This window comes from Saimiri boliviensis, chromosome 7, assembly GCF_048565385.1.
Source record: "Saimiri boliviensis isolate mSaiBol1 chromosome 7, mSaiBol1.pri, whole genome shotgun sequence".
Lineage (NCBI taxonomy): Eukaryota > Metazoa > Chordata > Mammalia > Primates > Cebidae > Saimiri > Saimiri boliviensis.
Window position 1 is genome coordinate 4,084,704 of NC_133455.1, and position 22,504 is coordinate 4,107,207.

The 22,504-nt window shown below is 46.8% G+C and overlaps 1 protein-coding gene and 1 pseudogene across 9 annotated transcripts in view; one reads left to right on the forward strand and one right to left on the reverse strand.

Moving 5' to 3' along the window:
- The window catches only part of GLT1D1 (glycosyltransferase 1 domain containing 1), a 158,774-nt gene that overhangs the window by 54,646 nt on the left and 81,624 nt on the right, over nt 1-22,504 (reverse strand). For 8 of the 9 annotated variants that reach the window (XM_074402031.1, XM_074402028.1, XM_003937097.4 and 5 more), the window contains 3 exons: nt 14,594-14,637; nt 12,554-12,674; nt 3,262-3,360 (listed from right to left, as the gene is read on the reverse strand). In XM_074402031.1, coding sequence (XP_074258132.1) covers nt 3,262-3,360; nt 12,554-12,674; nt 14,594-14,637 — 264 coding nt within the window. The remainder of the gene's footprint in view (nt 1-3,261; nt 3,361-12,553; nt 12,675-14,593; nt 14,638-22,504) is intronic. The other variant, XM_074402030.1, reaches the window with a different exon arrangement.
- Nucleotides 14,924-15,395, forward strand: LOC104652789 (GTP:AMP phosphotransferase AK3, mitochondrial pseudogene; annotated as a pseudogene).

The window sequence follows — 22,504 nt, forward strand, 5'->3', positions numbered from 1 at the left end:
TACAGACACCTGCCACCATGCCTGGCTAATTTTTGTATTTTTAATAGAGACAGGGTTTTGTCATGTTGGCCAGGCTGGTCTCAAACTCCTAACCTCTGGTGATCCATCCACCTCGGCTTCCCAAAGTGCTGGGATTACAGGCATGAGCCACTGTGCCCAGCCCCATATTTTTAATCTTGCCAACCCTGGCAACCCACTAGTGGTTCCTTTCTTCTGAGTTTCTTAGTCCAGACTGTTAGAAGCAGAGTCCCAGACTTATTCAAAATGCATGTTGTTTTTAAAGCAACAGCTCCTACCCTGTGCTAGGTAAAGTCAGAAGGAGACTGGAAAGAAAACCCTAACCCAACCAGGTGCGACATCCACGTCTAGCATCCTTTTTCAACATGTGCTAAGAATTGCAGCCTCCCCCAACGTAAAACCTGAAGAGTTCTGTTTTTTTTTTAGACATCCTTTGTAAAATAACACGAAAGTGCTGGAGTCAAAATAAGTCTGCAGCTAGACTCAGTGAGTGCTGCAGAGTTGTGTCTGCTGGTTCAGAGGAAGCTGGTAACTAGCAGAAATGACCTGAATACAGCAGAGGCAGGATAGTGATTCGCAAACATTAAAAGGAGTATCTTACAAGAGACTGTATGGAATCAGGAGAGCCAAACCGCTTTCATTCTTCTGTTCGGCCTAATATAGCCACTTAGAAGGGACTGCTACTCAGACGTTCACTGATAAAGTTGGAGTGCTTTCTTTGGTGCTCTGAAATTGAGCTATAAAGTAAATACACGTTGCCTTTTGGGAGACAGGAAAAAAACAAAAACAAAAACAAAAACAAAAACAAAAAACTGAACACTTTTCCAGAGTGGGGATAATGTTCCCTGACATGAAGCTTGGCTGGAGTTGATTCTGAGAGATACAGAATTTGGTAGAAAAGCAATAAGCCTTTGTTTGGAGAATCAACAAGTAACTACTGAATACTCTTCCTATCCTGATGTTATTTGGGCTTTTAGGTATTACTATCAAAAGGGAAGCCTTTAATGCTATTAGCTAAGCGTTTTTTTTTTTTTTTTTTTTTTTTTTTTTTTTTTTTGAGATGGGAGTCTCACTCTGTCGCCCAGGCTGGAGTGCAGTGGCGCAATCTCAGCTCACTGTAACCTCCACCTTCCGGTTTCAAGCAATTTTCCTGCCTCAGCCTCCCAAGTAGCTGGGATTACAGGTGTCTGCCACCAGACTCGGCTAATTTTTGTATTTTTAGTAGAGATGAGGTGTCACCATGTTGGCCAGGCTGGTCTCGAACTCCTGACCTCGTGATCCGCCTGCCTTGGCCTCCCAAAGTGCTGGGATTACAGGCGTGAGCCACCGTGCCTGGCCCACTACCTATGCCTTTTGCAGAGAATAATAGATAAACTCCTGGGTCCCACCTTTGCTCTTTCCCTCTGCTTCCCGGGATGGTCAATGCATTCATTCAGGACTTGCTGATACCTTGCAACTTGCAGTCTCTCCCCCAACCCTCCTGCCACCGCCCTCACTACCCCCAGCCCGATGAAGCTGGCTTTCATCCTGTTTATGCTGGAATTTGTTTACAACTCTGTGAGAAACAGACAGTGAAAAGCATGACACATCATCACACTACAGAAAGGGAAAGGGGTCTTGAATTAAACATCAGCTGCAGGAAATCTTAATATTCAAATATTTGAGTTTTTAGTTTTTAAGCATAACTTTCTGAATTTCGGAATATCACATGTGCTTTAATAAAGATGGTAATGAGTAGAACCTAACTTTTTTTAAAGAAGCTAATTTTTGCTGAACGTGGTGCTCATGCCTATAAGCCAGTACTTCAGGAGGCCACTTGAGGCCAGGAGTTCGAGACCAGCCTGGGCAAAAAAAAAGCATGATTCTGTCTCTACAAAAAATAAATAAAATTTAGAGCTAGGCATGGTGGTGCATGCCTGTAGTCCCAACTACGTGGGAGGCTGAGGTGGAAGGACTGCTTGAGCTCAGGAGGTCAAGGCTGTAGTGACCATGATCACACCCCTGCACTGAGGCCTGGACTACACAGTGAGATCCTGTCTCAAAAAAAAAAAAAGATTTTTATTTACTACTGCCTAACAAGAGGCATATACAGGGACAATGCACTCCCTTTTTCTTCTTCTTCTTTTTTTTTTTTTTGAGACAGAATATCACTCTGTTGCCCAGACACAGTCCAGTGGCATGATCTCAGCTCACTATAACCTCCATCTCCTGGGTTCAAGTGATTCTCCTGCCTCTGCCTCCTGAATAGCTGGAATTACAGGCATGCACCACACCCAGCCTTTTTTTTTTTTTTTTTTTTTTTTTTTTTTTTTTTTTTTTGTATTTTTAGTACAGATAGTGTTTTACCATGTTGGCCAGGCTGGTCTCAAACTCCTGACCTCAAGTGATCCTCCTGCCTCAGTCTCCCAAAGTGCTGGGATTACAGGCATCAGCCACTGCACGCAGCCAACACCTTCTGTTTTGATAGTATCTGGTGTTCACTGAGCTCTGAGCATGTGTCGTGCACATCACTAGGCTCTGCCATCAGCGCGTTCAGTGCATGTCATGACTCCAAGAGGCAGGTGTTACGATGGGCTCCACTTATCCAGAAGAGAAAGTGCAGCGTGGAGACTCGGCCAGGTCGCCCTCTGCAGGAGGCACTCTGGGTGTCCGATGCAGGCAAACCCCGGAGGGCGAATCCCAGCACCATCTGTGGCCCTCACATGGGGCAACACCATTCCATGCTCCGGGGAGGTGGTGGCACACATGTGTGCCCCAGAAGTCACCAGGCAGCCAGCTGGGCCGACTGACAGGTACATGGCCCTTTCCTCTATTTCCTGATGTACACACGTTTCTATATTTACGCAGGAACCCTGCATATCTTGTGCGTTTGTTTCAAGGTATGAAAGTGATCACACAGGCAGCCGTCCTCTGAAAGCAGCAGACGTTCTATAAATACAAGGTTGTGTCTGAGAGTGCCCATTTTGGAAATCAGAAATCCAAACACCTGAGGTAACGCATCTGGCCCAGCCCCATACGCAACTTGGTGGCAGAAGCAGGAATAGAAATCAACAATCCTGTCCCTAGTTTTCAGCTAGTGGCACACCCAGGCAGCTGCGGGGTGGTAACAGAAGACAGCAAGCTCTCTGCAGGGCTCCTGCTAGGGCGGGAATGCTGGGCGCTACACCAAGACTCTCTCCAGCAAACACAGAGGAAAACTATTCAGAAAACGTCAGTGAATGAAGGGGAAGAACTTCTCTTTACCTGAGGAGTGGAAAACAGTAGCCCTGTGACTTCATGCTTCACCACGGCAGCATTCCCGGGGATGTTTCTGGCCAACACCGGAACTTCTAAATCCATCGCCTGCAGGAGACACGCGGAAAGGGGTGGAAGCAGTCAGCTCAAGAGCCTCTGCGGCAGGGTGAGCCGCGGAAGGCGGAATAACTTGGGTTAATTGCACCTCTGGCACCTCACACGAAAAAATACACCTCGCCCAAATGAGATCCCGATCTCAAAAGCACATTTTTAGAATACAACTGAATTTTAATTACTTAGCACGGTTCTGAAACACTATGTACTGTCATTGTTCGTCTAACATAATTATGGCAGTGCCACAAAGGCCACGAAGAGCCCCCCTCCCCTCTCCGAATGCTCACTGGACACCTCATCACCAACCGCATGGCGTATGCGTTGTTAATCACCATCCGCACTCTCCCTGAAGGGCCATTCTCTTCCAGCACAGACAAGCGAGAGTGAACACTACAAAAACCAAACTCAGCCCTCTGGCAGGCTGACAAAAGGAAGAGGAACACGATTTCTCATTTCGATTATTCACGCAGCCAAGTTTCCATTTCCGAAGGTCTGGGGAGCAGCACCTGACACCCCACAGCCTGGTGACAACTGGCAGCTGGGCCACTAGAAGATGGCCCGGTGCACAGTGCACAGCCCTGGCCTCCCCTGCCCAGGAAGGAGGCATTTCACAGGCTTACTACAGTGCTCAAAGTTTAATGATGTCAGGTCAAAAGGAAACAGAAGCCAGTTTCAAGGGACTCCCACTGACCACGGCGGGAGGATTTTGCAACTTCAAAAAAGAATAATGACTGTAACAGGTTGTAACACACGAAATTTCAAGAATACCTGATTCCTTAGTGATGAGAGGGAAATAAAAGGAAAGAGGAGGAGGAGGAGGAAAAGTCGGAGGAAGAAAAGGGGAAAGCTCTTCGCTCCAGAAGAATCTGCTCGTAGATTCTTCTACAGTAAGTGTAGACAGAAGAGCAGAATTAGAAAATCATCACTTTGTAACCCCCCGTGTAATAACTGACTCAGACAAGGACCGGGGATCAATAGTGGATCCTACTGGAGCCTGATCAAATCCGTTAAGTAAAAGGTCATCAGGAAACAGGAAACAGATGGTCTCCGGCTTACAATGATTCCACTTAGGATTTTGTGACTTCATGGTGGTGCAAAAGCCATACACATTCAGTAAAAAACGTATTTCAGCAACCATACAACCATTCTGTTTCTTCACTTTCAGTGCAGTATCCAATCATAACATCTTCCATGAGATATTCAACACTTTAGCATAAAACAGGTTAGACGGTTTTGCCCCACAGCAGGCAAATGCAGGTTTTCTGAGCATACTTAAGGTCAACTAGGTTGAGCTCTGATGTTAAACGCATTTTGAACTCACCGTATTTTCAACTTGTGATGGGTTTACTGGGATGCGGCCCCGTCATAAGCTGAGGAGCGTCTGTGTCCCCATGTCCCAAAGCACCACGCCATGGGTGATTTATCAATCACAAAGGATGAGCCTTCACGATGGAGGCATCTGTCAGCAACAGGCAGAAGAGCCGATGCCTTTCCCGTGTGACGTGCCGGGAAGTACACACCTGTGTGGCGTCCCAGCTGGAAGTGGATGTAAATCCAACCCCAAGGAATGCATCAGGCAACTCCATCGTTGCCGTGTTCTCTGGGACAACTGACCAGACCCTTCGGAGGGCACAATGTCATGAAGAGCTCCGGGGAGCTGGGCTGGAGTACACTAAAGGGACACAAAGCCAAACGCAATGCATGCTGTGTGGATCCTGCATGAAAAAAGGATATGACACCGAGGGAATGAAGTCTGGAGCGCACATCCAGTGGTGTCATGGGACTGACACTGAGTTTTCTCAATCACGGTCCTGTCTTGTCAGGTGCAGGAGAAGACACCTGCTCTGCAAAGTTGCAGAGAGAAATATTAGCAGTGTCGTTATCAACCACCTCCTTTCCGGTGATTTGGCAGGAGAAAGAGAGAGAGAGTTCCGAGTATGAAGAGCGACAGGCGAGGAGGAGAGGAAGCAGGAAGATGAACGTGGGTGAAGGGGACACAGGTATTCACCGCACTGCTCTCCCTGTTCTACAGATTTTACACTTTTTAAAAGTAAATACATGATAGCATTTGTAAGGGAAGCCCTGAAGCTGCCCTGCCTGGGCGTGGATCCTGGTTCCATTCGGTACTGGTCGTAGGATCTTGGGTAAACATCTCAACCTCCCCCAGCTGTTTGACTGTTTCCCCTGAGGTAAAATAGAGACAATAAAATCTCCTTCATAAGGGTAGTAGGGAAGATTAAGTAATGTTTTTTGGAGAGGGGGAGACTGGGTCTCGCTCTGCAGGCTGGAGAGCCGTGGCTCAATCTCGGCTCACTGCGACCTCCGCCTGCTGTGCTCACGCACTGCTCCCACCTCAGCCTCTCCAGCAGCGGGACCGCAGGCACATGCCACCATGCTCAGCTAATGTTTTTAAAAGTTTTTTGTAGTGATGGGGTCATCTGAAACGCCTGGGATCGAGCAATCTGTCCACCATGGCCTCCCAAACGGTTGGAATTGCAGGTGCGAGCCACCGTGCTTGTCCAGATTAAATGGCTTAATACTGCAGAGTTTCGATCTGTCTCTGGGCATTGCTGTCACTGTGAATGACATCATGGCAGCAGATGGCTCCCTACCTGACTCAGTGAGTTTTACAGAGCACAGTGACCCATCCCAGGTCTTGAGAACACACTCTAAACCCACAAATCCCTACTAAAAAGCAGGTGACCTTAGAACTGGACCTCAAGGTAAAGTAAATTAAAATCATATTAAAGCTATGTTAGGCTGGGTGCGGTGGCTCCCGCTTGTAATCCCAGCACTTTGGGAGGCTAAGGTGGGCAGCTCACCTGAGGTCAGGAGTTCGAGACTAGCCTGGCCAACATGGTGAAACCCCGTATCTACTAAAAATACAAAAGTTAGCCGGGCATGGTGGTGCACACCTGTAATCCCAGCTACTTGGGAGGCTGAGGTACAAGAATCCCTTGAACCCAGGAGGTGGATGTTGTAGTGAGTCTAGGCTGGACCACTGCACTCCAGCCTGGGCAACAAAAGTGAGACTCTGTTTCGGGGTGAAAAAAAAAAAAAGCTGTATTAGTCATCGTTAGTATGCATATGCCAAAGAAGGAAGGAATTTGGAATCTGGGCCCCTCCTCACTCCACACATACAAAACTCACTCAAAATGGATCAAGACATAATGTAAGAATTAAAACCATACTATTCTTAGAAGGAAATACAGGAGTTAAGTCTTTAAGATTGGGGGTTAGAGAAAGCCTTCTTAGACACGGCATAAAAAACACAAGCAACAAGAAGGCTGGACTTCATCAGAGCTAAAAACTTGGAGCTGGGCGCAGCGGTTCATGCCTATAATCCCCGAATTTTGGGAGGCTGAGGCAGAACATTGCTTGAGGCCAGCCTAGGCAATATTGTGAGCTCCTGTTTCTACAAAAAATAAAATAAAATAAAATGATAAAAATAAATTAAAATCAAACACTTTGAACTTCACTGGAAACCATTAAGAACGTGAAAAGACAATCTGCAGAACGGGAGGAAATATTTAGAAAATACGTATCTGACAGGCTGACGGGAGGCTTGTATCTATAACACAAAAAGAACTCTGACAACTCAGCAATAAGAGGAGAACACAATGAAAAAGTGGGCAAGGGTTGTGACTCGATACTTCTTCTTCAGAGAAGATATAAATAGGGCAATAAGCATATGAAAAGATGCTCAATATCAGCCAGGGGCGGCGGCTCATGCCTGTAATCCCAGCACTTTGGGAGGCCGAGGTGGGAGGATCACTTGAGGCCAGGAGCTCAAGACCAGCCAGGCCAACATGGTGAAACCCTGCCTCTACTAAAAATTCAAACAAAATTAGCTGTGCATGGTGGTGCACCCCTGTGGTCCCAGCTACTCGGGAGGCTGAGGCACAAGAGCCACTTGAACCAGGGAGGTGGAAGCTGCAGTGAGCCAAGAATGTGCCACTGCCCTCAAAAAAAAAAAAAAAAACTTTCATCTCAAAAAAAAAAAAAACTTTCCCTTTCTGATAATGACACCTGTCATATTGGATTAGCCACCCCCATACCCTCCTCGCTCTCCACAGGGACTTCATTCTAATTTGATCACCTCTATCTCTGGTACATTCCCTTTCTGAGGACTTCAACACAGGCATTTGGGGAGGGGTCACAGTTCAGCCCACGGAGCCTGCTCTGAGCACATCCCAGCCATCTGCTGTCACATCGAGCTGCTGCATTTCGTCTTCAGCACACACTACGTCCTAAAGCTCTCTGTTCACTCTTCCGTTTGCCTGCTTCCTGCCCGTCTGCCAGTCCTCTTTCCGTCCCTCATAAGGACCCGGGTTCCGACACGGGTTCCATGCAACCAAGGCCCTTTAGCGTCTGCCTGCTGCAGCATCTCCAGGGCCTGGCAGGCCGGGCACTCTACACATTTCTGCTGAATGGCAGAGGCATGAGCACACTCATCCCATCTGATGGTCCGCAATGCAAGGGGAGCACCAGGAGGATTCAACACTGCAGAGGGCCCGGCTCTGCCTCCAAGGAAAACCACAGTTCAACGGAAAGGACGCAACATAACCCACTCAGGACGCTGTGAAACGAACAGAGGAAGAAGAGAGTTCACTGGAATCTGAGGGTAGCACATTTACAGAAAACGAGTTCTGAAGTCACCTCTCGAGAAACCAACATGATGTGCCTTTAACAAAGAACATGCCTTGCAGAGAGAGGAGCTCCTGGAAAATGGCAATGGTGTGCAGCTGGGCCTCACCAGTAGGAAGACGGGTGGTGCCTGGGCAGGCGGCGCGCACAGGTGAGCGCGCTCATCCTCAGAACGCCTCTGTGAGTCCAGAGTCCAGAGGGAGGAGCACCGTGGTGCGTGACTCATAGGCCTCAGAGGAGACCTGTTCAGAGCCAGTGTCAGGGACCCCACTCTGGGACTAAGACGAGTGAAATGTCAGGGTCCAAGATGCACCTGACACCTCTTTGTGTTTGAACTCACTTGATTAAAAAAAGAAATTAACTGGCAAGTAAAAATCGTCTACATTTACAGCGTACAACATGATTTTTTTTTTTTTTTTTTTTTTGAGATGGAGTTTCACTCTGTCACCTGGGCTGGAGTGCAGCTGTGCGACCTCAGCTCACTCCAACCTCACTCCTACCAGGTTCCGACAACGCTCCTGCCTCAGCCTCCCGAATAGCTGGCATTACAGGCACCCGCCACCACACCCAGCTAATTTTTGTATCTTAAGTAGAGACAGGGTTTCACCATGTTGGCTAGGCTGGTCTCGAACTCCCGACCTCAGGTGATCCACCCACCTCGGCCTCCCAAAGTGCTGGGATGACAGGCGTGAGCCACTGCGCCCGGCCACAACATGATGTTTTGACACACATCCGCCCTGTGGAATGGCTAAATCTAGCTAATTAACACACATGTTATGTCATACTTGTTTTTTGTGGTGAGAACAGTTGAGATCTACTCTTAGCAATTTTCAAGGATAAATCTATTGTTGTTAACTGTAGTCTCCATGGCCTGCAATACAGATCTCTTGAACTTATTTCTCCTGAGAGCTGAGGTCCTTCTCCAACATCTCCCCACGCCCCGAGCCCCCAGCCTCAGCTCCCCACCTTTCTGCTCTCTGTTCCTACGAGAACTCACTTGATTTCTTATTTTCCCCAGATGACCTCTCCAAGCACTTATCAGGCAGATGGAAACTTCATAGGAGACTCTTTGTAAAAGGCTTTGTGGCTAGCACACCATTTTCAGCAGAGCTTATAAAGTTTACTCTGCCTCCATTCCTCCCTGCACAACAGTCCTAAGAAACTCAGCAGCCAGGCCCCACCGCAAAACAAGTGAGGCCCCAGCTGTGAGGGGTGCGCACCGTCACCTGTATTTATGGTGTTTTAAGCTTCAAGGTAATTCTGATGCACACCTGTGACTGGAAACCGCTATGTCTAGAGTTTCCTGCAGAGAGGCTGGCTTGCATTTTAATGGTCTTTTCTGAGCATCTGTCAAGTCAAACCAGCATTGCTTGTCTTGTGGCAATGGAGCCGGGCTGGACATGCCCACAGCAGATTTGGATCTGACATCACTGGGGTTATGGTGATTCTCAATGGTGGCCAATGGCATTTTGGGTACAACTCTGATGTAATGAACTGACTAGAATCAATTCAGATAGCCAAAGTGTTCAATCATGGAATAAGTGCCTGTCACTTTGGAAGGAAGTGACCTTTCGGAACTAGCTGTATTCCGCCACCTGGGACAACACGTCAACTCCCTACAGCTGCCCAGCTGCCCATCCCACATACATGCCGGCAGCATCTTCCTCATGATGAAAACGCGAAAGCCCCTTTGCTTTTCACGGTAGGAAAGGCAGCACACGGCCGTGTCCGCACACATGCTTGCAAACGAGTCGAGGGTCAAGTGACACAGAGTCGCAGCTGCCTTTAAATGTGCTCACATCCTGCTTCAATCACTGGGGCTGGAGTTTGGAAGCCAAGAGGCCAAGAACCATCTGCTTCCTGCAGGCGCTCCTCTCTGCTTTAGAAGATGGGCTTCTCTCTCAGGCAGAGCGTGTGTGTGCGCGCATAGTGTGTGCGTGTGTATGCACATGTGTGTGCGTGTGTATGCACATGTGTGTGCGTGTGTGTATGTGTGCACTGCCTGTGTGTGCATGCATCAGTGGGTGCATGTGTGTGCCTGCATCTGTGGGTGCATGTGTGTGCATGTGTGTGTGCCTCTGTGTCTGTATGCGCACGCGCGTGTGTGTTCTAGGGCTGAGAAAAGAGGCTAACCAGGAAGGCAGGGATAAGCAAATTATTATTTATATAGTTTTAATGTAATTCTCTGCAGGATTCAATCCATAGGAAAGCTCAAAACTGGAAACAATTGCTGAGCTATAGAAGTGTTCACCCCGCTGCCCACACATCCAGCCAAAGTTTGAATTTTGGAGTTCATCGGTAAGAAATGTGTTTCTGCAAATGGGACTTTTATGTGCTTCCATGTGAAAATACAGTTAATTCTGAAAGGTCAAAAGATCACTTCCTTCAAAAGTGATAGGCACTTATTCCATGATTAAACACTTGGGCTATCTGAATTGATTCTAATGAAATGTACCCTTACCACTCCTCTAAAATCAGTTTCATTCAAAACCCTTCGCCCAAAGGTTATTTTGTGAGTTTTCAAAAGGAACACAACATCAACATTTTAAGGCAGGCAGAATTGCTAACAGCTGCCTTTGCTGGGAAGTAAATGAGGTTTGACAGCGATTCATCCGCAGTGAAATGCTGTGCGTGCTGGTTACAAAACCACTGCCGAACTCCACTCTACCTTAAGAAGTCAAAAAAATGTATATTTACCTACAAAGGAGCACTTCAGCAGTAGCTTAAATACTGGTGCCATAAGCATATACACTTTTCACGTTAACACGGCGAATAAAATGTACTGCCCCGAGGACTGCGGGTGGAGCCGATTTGAAAGGACAATGAAGATTAATACTAATGGCAACCCGTGAGCTGAGGTGCTGACATCTGGCTGAGGATGCTCGTGTCACAAACGCACACTCCGTGTTCTGAAAGCACCTAACGGCAGATTCCTGGGCACGGACGTCTAGCGTCTATCATCTCCCTCTGTGTTTTTTGGTTTGAAATGATGTCACATTAAGGGAAAATATTATGCACACAATGTCATTCATTTCTTAAATGTAGGGAGAGGATTTTTTTTCTTACTTTATTTACCATGTTCTCTCTGGACCCCTAAGGTTTGCAGACCTTAACTTTTGTCAGTAAGTTCTGTACATTCAACTGGTACCTAAGGGGAATCATGGACATTCCAAAGACTTATGATAAAGTAACAGCATTAATCTAAGTAGACACTGAAATAAGAAGTCCAGGTATTCAGAAAGAACACGTGAAACCTGGATAAAAGGTCTCGGGAAGCAGTGGCCAAATGTTTTCCTTTTCACAGGAGAACAGGCTTTCCCATGTGCCTGACACATGCTCACACCATGCCCGTGATATGCAGAGCGTGTACTGAGGCCCACCGCGGGCACCACGCACGTGGTACCTGCTGCTTTAATCACGTGAGGAAACGCCGGTGCCAAAGGCTGGCGTTGGCCTGAGCAAGCCGCGCCTGCCCTTTTCTGGGCTCATTCTTCGGGAGCCCTGGAGGCAATGAAGCCACAGCAAAACAAGAGAAGGCATGTCTTCTTCTGTTAGACACGTGCTGGTGATTCTCTTGAGCAGGCGTCCCCAGACTTCTTACACAGGGGGCCAGTTCACTGTCCCTCAGACCGTTGGAGGGCCGCCACATACTGTGCTCCTCTCACTGACCACCAATGAAAGAGATGCCCCTTCCTGAAGTGCGGCGGGGGGCCGGATGCGGCCCGCGGGTTGTAGTTTGGGGACGCCTGCTCTTGGGGACCTAAATTCAAGCAGCAGAGATAATGGTGAGATGCCCCACGTCAAAAGAGTCTCAAGGGGGAGAAGAGATGTTGTAGGTGGTCCCATTGCAAAGGGGATGTGAGGTTGCCAGGACCTTTTACAGAAGAGGGCAGCCCAGCCAGAGCCTGCCCGCGTTTCGAGAGCACCGCCTCCCACTCCAGACTCGGTCCTGCAAACACACATACTCTGGTGGTGGACTGCAGAGTGCTGCTGGGATAGACACATTTTGTCAAAAAAGACGGAGCAATTTGATGGAGCTGACTGCTGGATGAAGAGGTTACATCCACCCTGGCCCCCATGCCACCCTGTCATCTCTGATGGCTACCCTGCTTCCGTCTCCTGCCACCTGGGAAGTCCAGTCCTTTCTTTTCCCTTAAACTCTGGAATTACAGAACATACGAAAAGAAAGATAAAAGATCAAGTAAAAGGAGGCTTCCTGCAGAAACACCTTCATCCTGTTTCCTGTCCCAATCTTCTGTAACCTTAGCTGCCTTCCTGTCAGAGAGAGTTAGAGGGTCAGAGAGGCAATGCCATCCCAGTTTTACTGTCCTCGTAGCTAGCAAGGAGAAATGGCAGTGCTAAATGAAACTTCCAGATAGAACTTCAAACGTACTTTTGAACTCCAACGGGCATGCTGCTTGGCTCTTCTAGCTTTCAGAAATGCAGAATGTTATTGACAAAGACGTCACCTCCATAAATAAGAAAGGGAGTGATGGACAATTTCATACGCCCACTTTCAGTACTCAAGTTACATAATTACCTCCAAAATTGCAGCCGACATGCCTTCAGAGACAGAGCTGTTCACCACCGCGAAGCAGTTCTTCACCACGGCGTGCAGATCTCCTTGAGGCATCTCGCCGATCAGCCGTACCCCAGAGGCCCTGAGAAAACACGAAGCAGGGGGTGGCTCTAATCCCAGGAGGCTCATGGGCAGCAGCTGGGAGGAGGAGCCATGACAATCTGGGTGAAACACTCCAGATCAACAAGCAAGCACCAGGAGAGCGATACTGGGGTAGAAACGCTCGCCGCTCATGTCCCTGACAAGTAGGGAGGGAGCTGTTTAATGTGTCTGTTCTTGTTTTCAATACGCTCAGCAAAGACACCTGCTCTCAAGGACTACAAGAGTCAGGGATAAGGTTTCTGCCATTTTCTCTGTTTGATTTAGAAAACGTTTTTCTAATAATTCAACCTTTTTTCAAGGACTACAAGAGTCAGAGATAAGGTTTCTACTATTTTCTCTCTTTTGATTTAGAAAACGTTTTTCTAATAATTCAACCTTTTTTCAAACAATTTTAAAAAAATACTAATGAAACAACAAGAATAGAAATGATAGAAATAGGCCGGGTGCGGTGGCTCACACCTGTAATTCCAGCACTTTAGGAGGCCAAGGCAGGTGGATCACAGGGTCAGGAGTTCGAGACCAGCCTGACCAACATGGTAAAACCCCGTCTCTACTAAAAATACAAAAAAATTAGCCGGGCGTGGTGGCACTCGTCCGCAATCCCAGATACTCAGGAGGCTGGGGCAGGAGAATTGCTTGAATCCAGGAGGTGGAGGTTGCAGTGAGCCAAAACCAAGACACTGCACCCCAGCCTGGGCAACAGAGCAAAACTTGGTCTCAAAAAAAATAAAAAATAAAAAATAAAAAATGGAACTAGAAATAGTAAATAGAGATGATAATGTAACAAAAGCCCTGTCCCCAGCACACAGCACTGACAGCTATTTTGTCACAGACATTTTGCCTTGTTCTATTTTTTTCACCATGTAATGGAAATCTGTGCCTTTCTTTGATCTTCCTCGTCCCCACCACTGGCCACCACTCTCACGGCCCTGCCACGTGTCCCTTCCCTGAGCGGGTGATACTTTGACGCACATGCATCTGCACTGGGAACGATCTAAAGGTCCCTGATTGTAGATGGGAAAAACCCGTCCTCGTCAGTGCCCTGCGCGGTTGGCATGGCCGATGCAATCTGGCCGGAATCCTGAGGGGCTGTGGGGACACCACTTTACAGGGGACTGACCCGAATGAGACCCATGTCTTTCTGGCTCTGCTCATTCCCGTCACCCCACTTAAAACGCAGACCGAGGACGCAGCTCCGGAGCCACGATGTCACCTTCAGGACGGGAGCCACGGGCAAAGGAAGGCCGGACAGAGACAAAAGCCAGATCCCCAAAGTCTCAGGGAAGCTTCCGTTTTGCTCCTCGACTGACCCCCCTCAGACGCGTTGATGTGAGCAGTGAAAGCTCACTCTGTTCAAGCCTGTGCTGTTCCTGGCAGACAAATACAGCTCATAACCAACACACCAACACATCGCTCTGCAGGCAGGCGGTGACAAAGGGTGGTATTCCTCCATTCTTCCAAACCCTTGAGAGCAGGCGTCCGCAAACTTTTTACACAGGGGGCCAGTTCACTGTCCCTCAGACCGTCGGAGGGCCGCCACATACTGTGCTCCTCTCACTGACCACCAAGGAAAGAGGTGCCCCTTCCTGAAGTGCGGCAGGGGGCCGGATCAATGGCCTCAGGGGGCCGCAGTTTGGGGACGCCTGCTTGAGAGTTTAAATCGCTCCATTTGGCCAATGTGATCAGTTACTAATTATAATCACAAAGTGGGTTTTATTGGCATCTCCCTGGGCAAATGATAGTGCCTAGGATGCCACAGGCTGGCTGGGAGGATGGAGGAGGAAACACCTGTAAACTGCTTGGAACAGTGCCTGGGACTGGACAAACGCGAGTTAAGGTAACTCAGGGGACACCCAGGTTTCCTGTTCTGCAGCATGTCTGGTCTCCTCCAGCTCTTACCTTTTCACTTTGGCTTTCACTTCCCTTGTAAACACTGGATCGACCTGGAAAGAGACAAAGATCAATGTTCGCGATTGCCACCTGCTGGCAGCGCTGCCAGCCGAAGCGCCGGCCTCGGTCTGTGGCCCTGGGGGCATCCGTTGCTGCCCACGGTGACTGTCGGGGCCCCGGGCTCGGGAAGAGGCACCACGTGGTCGCACATCACCTGACACTTGGAGCTGAAGCACCTCTTCAGCGGGGACCTGCTCGGGACAACAGGCTATGTGATACAGAAACCGCTGCGTCAGCCAAGGCTTCCACTGACCAAGGCTCGCTCATCCCGGGTGATTCATGACTCAGCAGGCTCTTCATGAGCCGAAAAATCCCACGCAGTGTAGCTGGATTTTGGATGGTTTTCCAAGGACAATTCCACAGGCAGAAGCCCTAGATAGAGCTTCTCAGATCGTCACAGTGATTAACCTGCATGTACGCTTTGAGGTCATTAAATGAGGCCTTACTGCTCGCTGGACACATCCCCCAGTGGCCGAGTCTACAGCATTGAATTCAGCCCTCTCAAAAGTGTGGGCACTGATTATCTGACTGTGGAGCCTCTCATTCAGCATGAGGATGGTAAGCCAGAGACGGTTATCAACAGACCGAAGGCTCTGAAGCCCAAACAAAGCCAGTTCTGAAATATTATCAGAACAAAAGTGTGTTGGAAACATTCTCCGGAACAGAAACTCACAAGATTTGGCCCTATTTACATGCTTTCTTACAAACTAAAGTTCCACAAACAAGCCAGAAAGCTTCTGTTACTCCATGAGGAGAAATGTGTGTAACTAACAATAGTTAGGCAGGCCAGACACATGGCTTACGCCTGTAATCCCAGCACTTTGGGAGGCTGAGGCGGGTGGATCAGGACGTCAGGGGTTCGAGACCAGCCTGGCCAACATGGTGAAACCCTACCTCTACTAAAAATACAAAAATTAGCCGAATGTGGTGGTATGCGGCTATAATCCTAGCTACTTGGGAGGCTGAGGCAGCAGAATTTCTTGAACTCAGGAGGTGGAGGTTGCAGTGAGCTGAGATTGCACCATTGCACTCCAGCCTGGGTGACAGAGCAAGACTGTCTCAAAAAAAAGAAAAAAAAAAGGTGGGCAATAGATGGGCAAACCTCCCAGTCCTTGCATTTAGAAGCTACTTTTCCTAAGACTTCCAGTATGTACGAATTCTTTGAAAATTACATTACTTTTACTTCTTCTGATTTTATTCTGGATACTAAGGATGTGCTAAATGAGTCAGATACTAAGATTCATCCTTTGGAATCATCTCGTGTGTTTCATGCAGTTATCCTCAAAAATATCAGCGATGTCTGAACTTTTAAAACATCTATTAGAGCAAAATTAAAAGAGCATTTGGTAGTCATCTTTTTGCTCAGTTAATAAGTGGTTGATAAAGTTTCCATATTTTTCTGGAAAAGTTTTAAAAAGTTACATGTCATTTGGGGAAAATATGTGATCAGGAATTTTTGCATAGATTGATGGCAAAAAAGACATTTCCAGCATTGTGGTGGAACAAAGACATGGTGAGACACTATGTACAATTCCAGAAAGTAAGCAACTGGATTTACAGATTTGTTGTAAGACACAAATTCACGGCTGCCTTTACACTAAGAAATGTATATGCTAGCCATATATGCTGTATTTATTTTGTTGTTAAGCGTACTTTCAGTTGACTCAGAATTTTCAATTTGCTATAAAAACATATCAATATATAGAAAAATATTACTTTAAGATGACTTGTTTCCTTTGAAAATAGATATGTACTGAGGGTTATGATTTATGTCAGAAATTGACATTGTAAGTCCTTGGACAAGCACCAAAGTTGAATGAATTTTCAGCAAAGTGTAATTAAAGTCTATATGTTTTTAGATGTGACTCCGGTTAAGAAATGTGTTTTAGGATCTACTTGCTGGTTTCTCTTTTTGATCCAAAGGTACGATCTGCCATGATAAATAACAACTTACAGTCCCACCCCCCGCTAAAAAAATAAAATAAAATAAAGGGAAAAAGAGAAAACCCGTGGCACTAGGTAAATAAAGTCAGCATACTTTGTCAGTGGTGAATAGACGAGGCATGCCTGGGAAATGCTCTCTTGGCATAAACAGCAATCGATCATAATGTGTAAACAGGTGTGCCAATAAAGAGAATTTACATGACAGGTTAACAAGGACCAGGAAATTGAGTTTCCTGAAGGAGTCCTTTGTTTCTGATCAAAGAAATCGATACCCATTAGCATTCACTGCCAGCCACCTTATTTTAAGGAGAAAGAACTCGATTGTTGTCACCTGAGCAGCCATTTAAAAATTGGACTCTAAGGTAATTCCTTCGTGGGGCAACAAGGATGGCTGCTGGTGTGCTGTGTGGTCCGGTAGGAGGGGCGGGCACTCGAGAGGTGGAGGAATGCCGTTACGATGTCTTCCACGGCGTGTGCGCTCTGGCTTTACAGGTATTGATCGACTTACGACCTATGCAACTTATGACCATTCCATTTTACCACCACAATCGCTAGCCATGACTGCTCCGCATCTGGCAGCGCAAACGTTGCCCAGCTGGGCATAGGACAGTTATCACACTCGACTGTGTCGACGATTTTGAAAGATAAAGAAAGAAATACTGTACATATAGCCTACTCGACTTACAGCCAAAATAGTGTTACGGCCAGTCTGTCGGAACCAATCGTGGTCGTAAGTCGAGCACTGGCTGTACTTGGTGCCAAATCAAATGAAACAAGCCCTCGTACAAGCTGTTACTAATTCCCTTTAAAAATCTGTTCTGTTTTTTTTTCCCAGGTACTTAAAATACGAGTGCCAGTAAGTGGTTCTTATGTATTTGGGGGGGTGGGGGAATTTTACGTTCCTTTTATTCTGATTTAAAAATTCATCGATCTTTCAAGATGAACCAAGGCTTTTAAAAAGACTTATAGTAAACACTTCTTTCTTTATGAAACTTTCTATAATGCCTGATTTGAATGCTAATCTTATGTGCTTCCTAAAAATGTTGCGAGCTACCGAACTTCCAGATTATCATTAGGTTATCAGGCGTACAGGAGTCTTCAGCGGGATCGAATGAAATTTCCTAACTGTGACTGTCACTCTGCCCTTGGTCCCTCACAGGGCCGGCTCCATCCCAGCTCCCTTTCTGCTGCCCGATGCCTCAATGGCTTCTGAAAGACTGTGTTCTAATAAATGATCTTAAAGCAGTCCAAAAAATAAATAAATAAAGATAATTGTTAGCAAAAGCCTGAGATGAGGCTAAGTCTCCAGGGAATTACAACTAATGGTAGCAGAGCCAGACTCAACAATTCAGAGTGGGAAAAAAAATAAGTAGGAAATGGTACTATGAATCCAGCTATTAAATAATAAAAACAATAATAGTAAAAAAACAAAACAGAGAGAGAGCAGGCACAGTGGCTCACGCCTGTAATCCCAGCACTTCCGGACACGCAAGGAGGGTGGATCACCTGACCAGGAGTTCGAGACCAGCCTGGCCAACAAACATGGTGAAAGCCTGTCTCTACTAAAAATACAAAAAATAGCTGGGCATGGTGGCACACACCTGTAACCACAGCTGCTAGGGAAGCTGAAGTGGAAGAATCACTTGAACCCGGGAGGCGGAGGTTGCAGTGAGCTGAGATTGCGCCATTGCGCTCCAGCCTGGGTGACAGAGAGAGACTCTGTCTCAAAAAGAGAGAGAGAGAAGAGAGAGAATGTTTCAAAGAATACATATAGGCTCTGGTTAGGAGCCTATAAGGTTACACCTGGGTGTGGCGAGTGAGAACCCTTCAGCCAACTTAAGGTCTTGAGACAGAGTCGTTTCCAGAAAGAGGACAATCTGACAACAGCCCAACATTGCAGTGAACGTTTTGCTTAAATGATGCAGAAGGATTTTGTCATAAAAACGTTCAGGCAGAATAGGTTAGAATCCTTCGTAAATCTGTGACCAAGGGTCTGACCATATAAAAATATCTTTAACAGGATGACTTCCTAGAAACAGTGTGAAAGGCAAGCACCTGTTCAGCAGCTGATGAATGAGTAAACATGACGTGCCCATCCCCACAAATGAGTGCCACTCAGCCATGACGAGGACATGCTGACTGAGGCTACAGCAGGGGTGAGCTTTGAAAACACCACGCCACGTGAATTACACCGGACAGGAAATACCCCAGAGTGCACGATTCCGTTTATAGGAAATGGCCAGAGCAGGCAAATCATAGAGACAGAAAGTAGACCAGCGGTTACCTGGGGGTTGCTTGGGATCTAACTAGGAGCTACTGGGGTGAGGGGGAAATGGGAAGTGATCGCTAAATGGATAGAGGGTATCCATGTTGGTCAGGAATGAGATAGGTGTGATGGTTGTATAACTTTGTGAATAGTCTAAAACCCACTGGGTGGTACACTCTAAAATGGTGAATTTCGCAGCATGTGAAGTCCATTGCATCCCTGAAGACTAATCCCAGGCTTGTTGGATTCAAGCAAAAAGTAATGGCAATGTGTTCAAATGTATCGCTCCTCAAAGACAGGCCACAAGTTTTTAATCTTTCATTGGGACCGAAAGCAAAGGTTGGCAACAATTGTACAAGTTACCCAGCCAGAAGGAATCCACAGTACTATTTCAAATCACACCTCAGGGATTTAGAGATATTGTTATTACTTCTGCCTGTTCATTGCAGACAGAAGATTCTTTGAATACCCGAAACGGTCATGAGATGCAAAGAAAGAATTATAACCCAGAAACAAATCTCCAAGTACATAAATTTACTGATGCTGTGAAATCAATGTGTACAAGTAGACTTGTTATTTTAAGATATAAATAAACACTATGGCATGAATGAAAAAAAAAAAAGTGGATCCATCATAGTGGATGTGTGGAGGCACCAGACTGAGGGGACTCTGGGCACGGAGGGCCAGGGTCAAGCCCCCCCAGGCACCAAACTAGCCTCACGCACCTTGGTGGACCACTCTGCCCGTCAGTTTCCTCATCTGTCCAATGGGAACTCGAGCACCTTGGGATTGCTCGGAGGAGTAAATGACTTAGACGACATGACAGGCTTAGTTAGAACGGTGCCTGGGACACAGTGACTGCTATACCTGTTGCAGAAGAACAAAGCCTAATGTCAAAGTCTTATGAGGAAAATGCTAGAATAACAATGAGAGCTACAGATGGCATCACCAATACAAAACAGTCTATGCGCTTAATCTGACATATATGTGTATAATCTGTAATATGTAATTTCTGTATATGTGCACATATATGCACATGTATGTATATATATATATACACACGTACATATATACCTACAATATATGTGTACATATATAAGATACACGTATTGGAAGTGGGGTCTGACTTGGTTTGGGTCTGTGTCCCCATCCAAATCACCAGTGTTGGCAGTGAGGCCTGGCAGGAGGCGACTGGCCCCTGGGGGTGGTTTCTAACAGTTCAGAGCCAGGCGCCCAGTGCTGTGTCAGGGTAGAGCTCTCAGGAGGGCTGGCTGGCTGAAGGGGTGTGGCCCCTCCCCCTCCAGCTCTTCCTCCTCACCCAGACAGGTAAGACATGCTTACTTCCCCTTCCCCTTCGGCTACGACTGCATTTCTGGCTTGCTTCTTGTACAGCCTGAGGAGCTTGAGCCAATTAAACCTGTTTTCTTTATAATAATTACCCAGTCTCTGGTAGTTCTTTTAATACAGGGTCTCACTATGTGGCCCAGGCTGGTCTTGAACTCCTGGGCTCAAGTGATCTTCCTGCCTTGGCCTCCCAAAGTGCTGAGATTACAAGCATGAGCCACTGTGCCTGGCCGAGCTTCATCTCAAATGTGTACTTTTTTTTTTTTTTTTTTTAAGCAGTAGAGATGGAGTTTCACCTTATTGGCCAGGCTGGTCTTCAACTCCTGACCTTAAGTTGTCTGCCCACCTTGGCCTCTCAAAGTGCTGGGATTACAGGCATTAGCCATCGCACCCAGGCTCAAATGTGTACTTTTCAAATTACTTACACATTTGACATTAAGTGACACTACCAGACTTCTGAACACTCCAGAACTGGGAGGTAGAGAAGCTCCCTGATTGCCTCAGGAACTCCTGGGTTCCCAGAGGCAGTAGCCACACTCCTGACCACCAGAAACGTCGCCATGACATGACTGTCTTGTGCAACGACCTGGCCTCAGGTAAGTTTGCTTATCGAGGTGCTGAGAGGACCTTCCTAGGGTGCTGTTTCACCTGCCCAAGCCCACTCCGGACAAAGCTGCGGTATGCAGTTATCTACATAGATAAAGTCTTCTTTGACAAAACAACCAAAACCCTTGCCTCTCCTGGTGTTATCAACAATGAATATAATTTTAAAGTACTGAAAAAATTCCTAAAATTATGCAAGAATTCTAAACATTCCTTCAAAGCTACAAGCAGAGGGTATAAACACATTTTGCTCATGCCAAGCCTGCAGCTTCTTCCCAGCTGCTTCTCCTGATGAGCGCGGAGTGAAGGTGTATTCAATTTCTATTCTCATTTACACTTTACCAGTAGGCATTATGAATTACAAACCAGGCTGGTTTACAGAATATGATGATATCTCAACAGTTTATAACACTACCTGAAATAATGCTGCTTTCTAGAAACTTTGTTTCCATTTCTCCTGGCAAGGAGATGTTTCAGGTGTGCATATTAAACCTTGGATGCTTCAGATGACCAGAAAGCCTGAGATTTAACCCAAAGGATCGGTAACGTGAAGCTTGTTGACATCCCTGAGGTCATTACGTCACTGAAAATTTGCTGTTAGCCTTCTGCAAATTTGGATGCATAAGAAAATTTAAAATTACTCCTAGAAATCTATTTCAAGAGTAAAATTCACAGCTGTACACATTTTTTTTGTTTATTGCTGTTGTTGCTATTAATAGTTAATTCTTCTCGGCCATGTACTCTGTGCAGTAAGGACATGCGCTAAGTCCTTTACGTGCATCAGCTGACTGATACCAACAACCTGGTTATCAATACCCGCCTTTTCCACATGAAGACACTGGAGCTCAGAGAGGTTCTACAAGTCAACCAGGCTCTCACAGCTAGAAAGCGGCAGAGCCAGTATTCACATTCTGGCTGCCAGGGGCTGGATTTGTAAAATTATGCTCTGCTGTCTCTCTGCTTTCTGTTCAAGTATTTCATCAAACACAGCTCGTAAACTTATGCAGATTATGGAAAGCCTATCTACTTATTAATTTATCCACTTCACCCCATCCGTGTCTGTTCTCACACTGTTAATAAAGACATATCCAAGATTGAATAATTTATAGAGGAAAGAGGCTTAATTGACTCACAGTTCCAGTGGGCTGAGGAGGCCTCAGGAAAGTTACAATCATAGTGGAGGGGAAGCAAACACCCTTCTTCACACAGCAGCAGGAAGGAGTGCCGTGTGAAGCGGGGACATCCCTTATAAAACCATCAGATCTCTAGAACTAACTCACTATCACAAGAACAGCATGAGGGTGATCACCCCCATGATTAAATGACCTCCCACTGGGTCCCTCCTGTGACACGTGGAGATTATGGGATTGCAATCCAAGATGAGATTTGAGTGGGGATACAGCCAACCCGTAGCATTGTCTATCTGTGTCCCTGCATTCTCTTCACCAGGAATGTCATCCTCTGTCCCCAGAACCATCCTTTGAGATGCAGGCAGTGCCCCCCTCTCTGAGACACTTTCTGATCATCCTGTCCAGAAGGAACATCCCCACCCCAGGCTATCGTAACACCTGCTCGAGGGACCACCCTCCTCTGATGCTTGCCCACCTTCTCTTTCCAACTCATCTCCACGTCCCCTGCAAGGCCAGGCATGGGGCCCTGCGTACAGTTCTGTGCTCTCTGCAAAAGGAATGATTTCCAGCTAA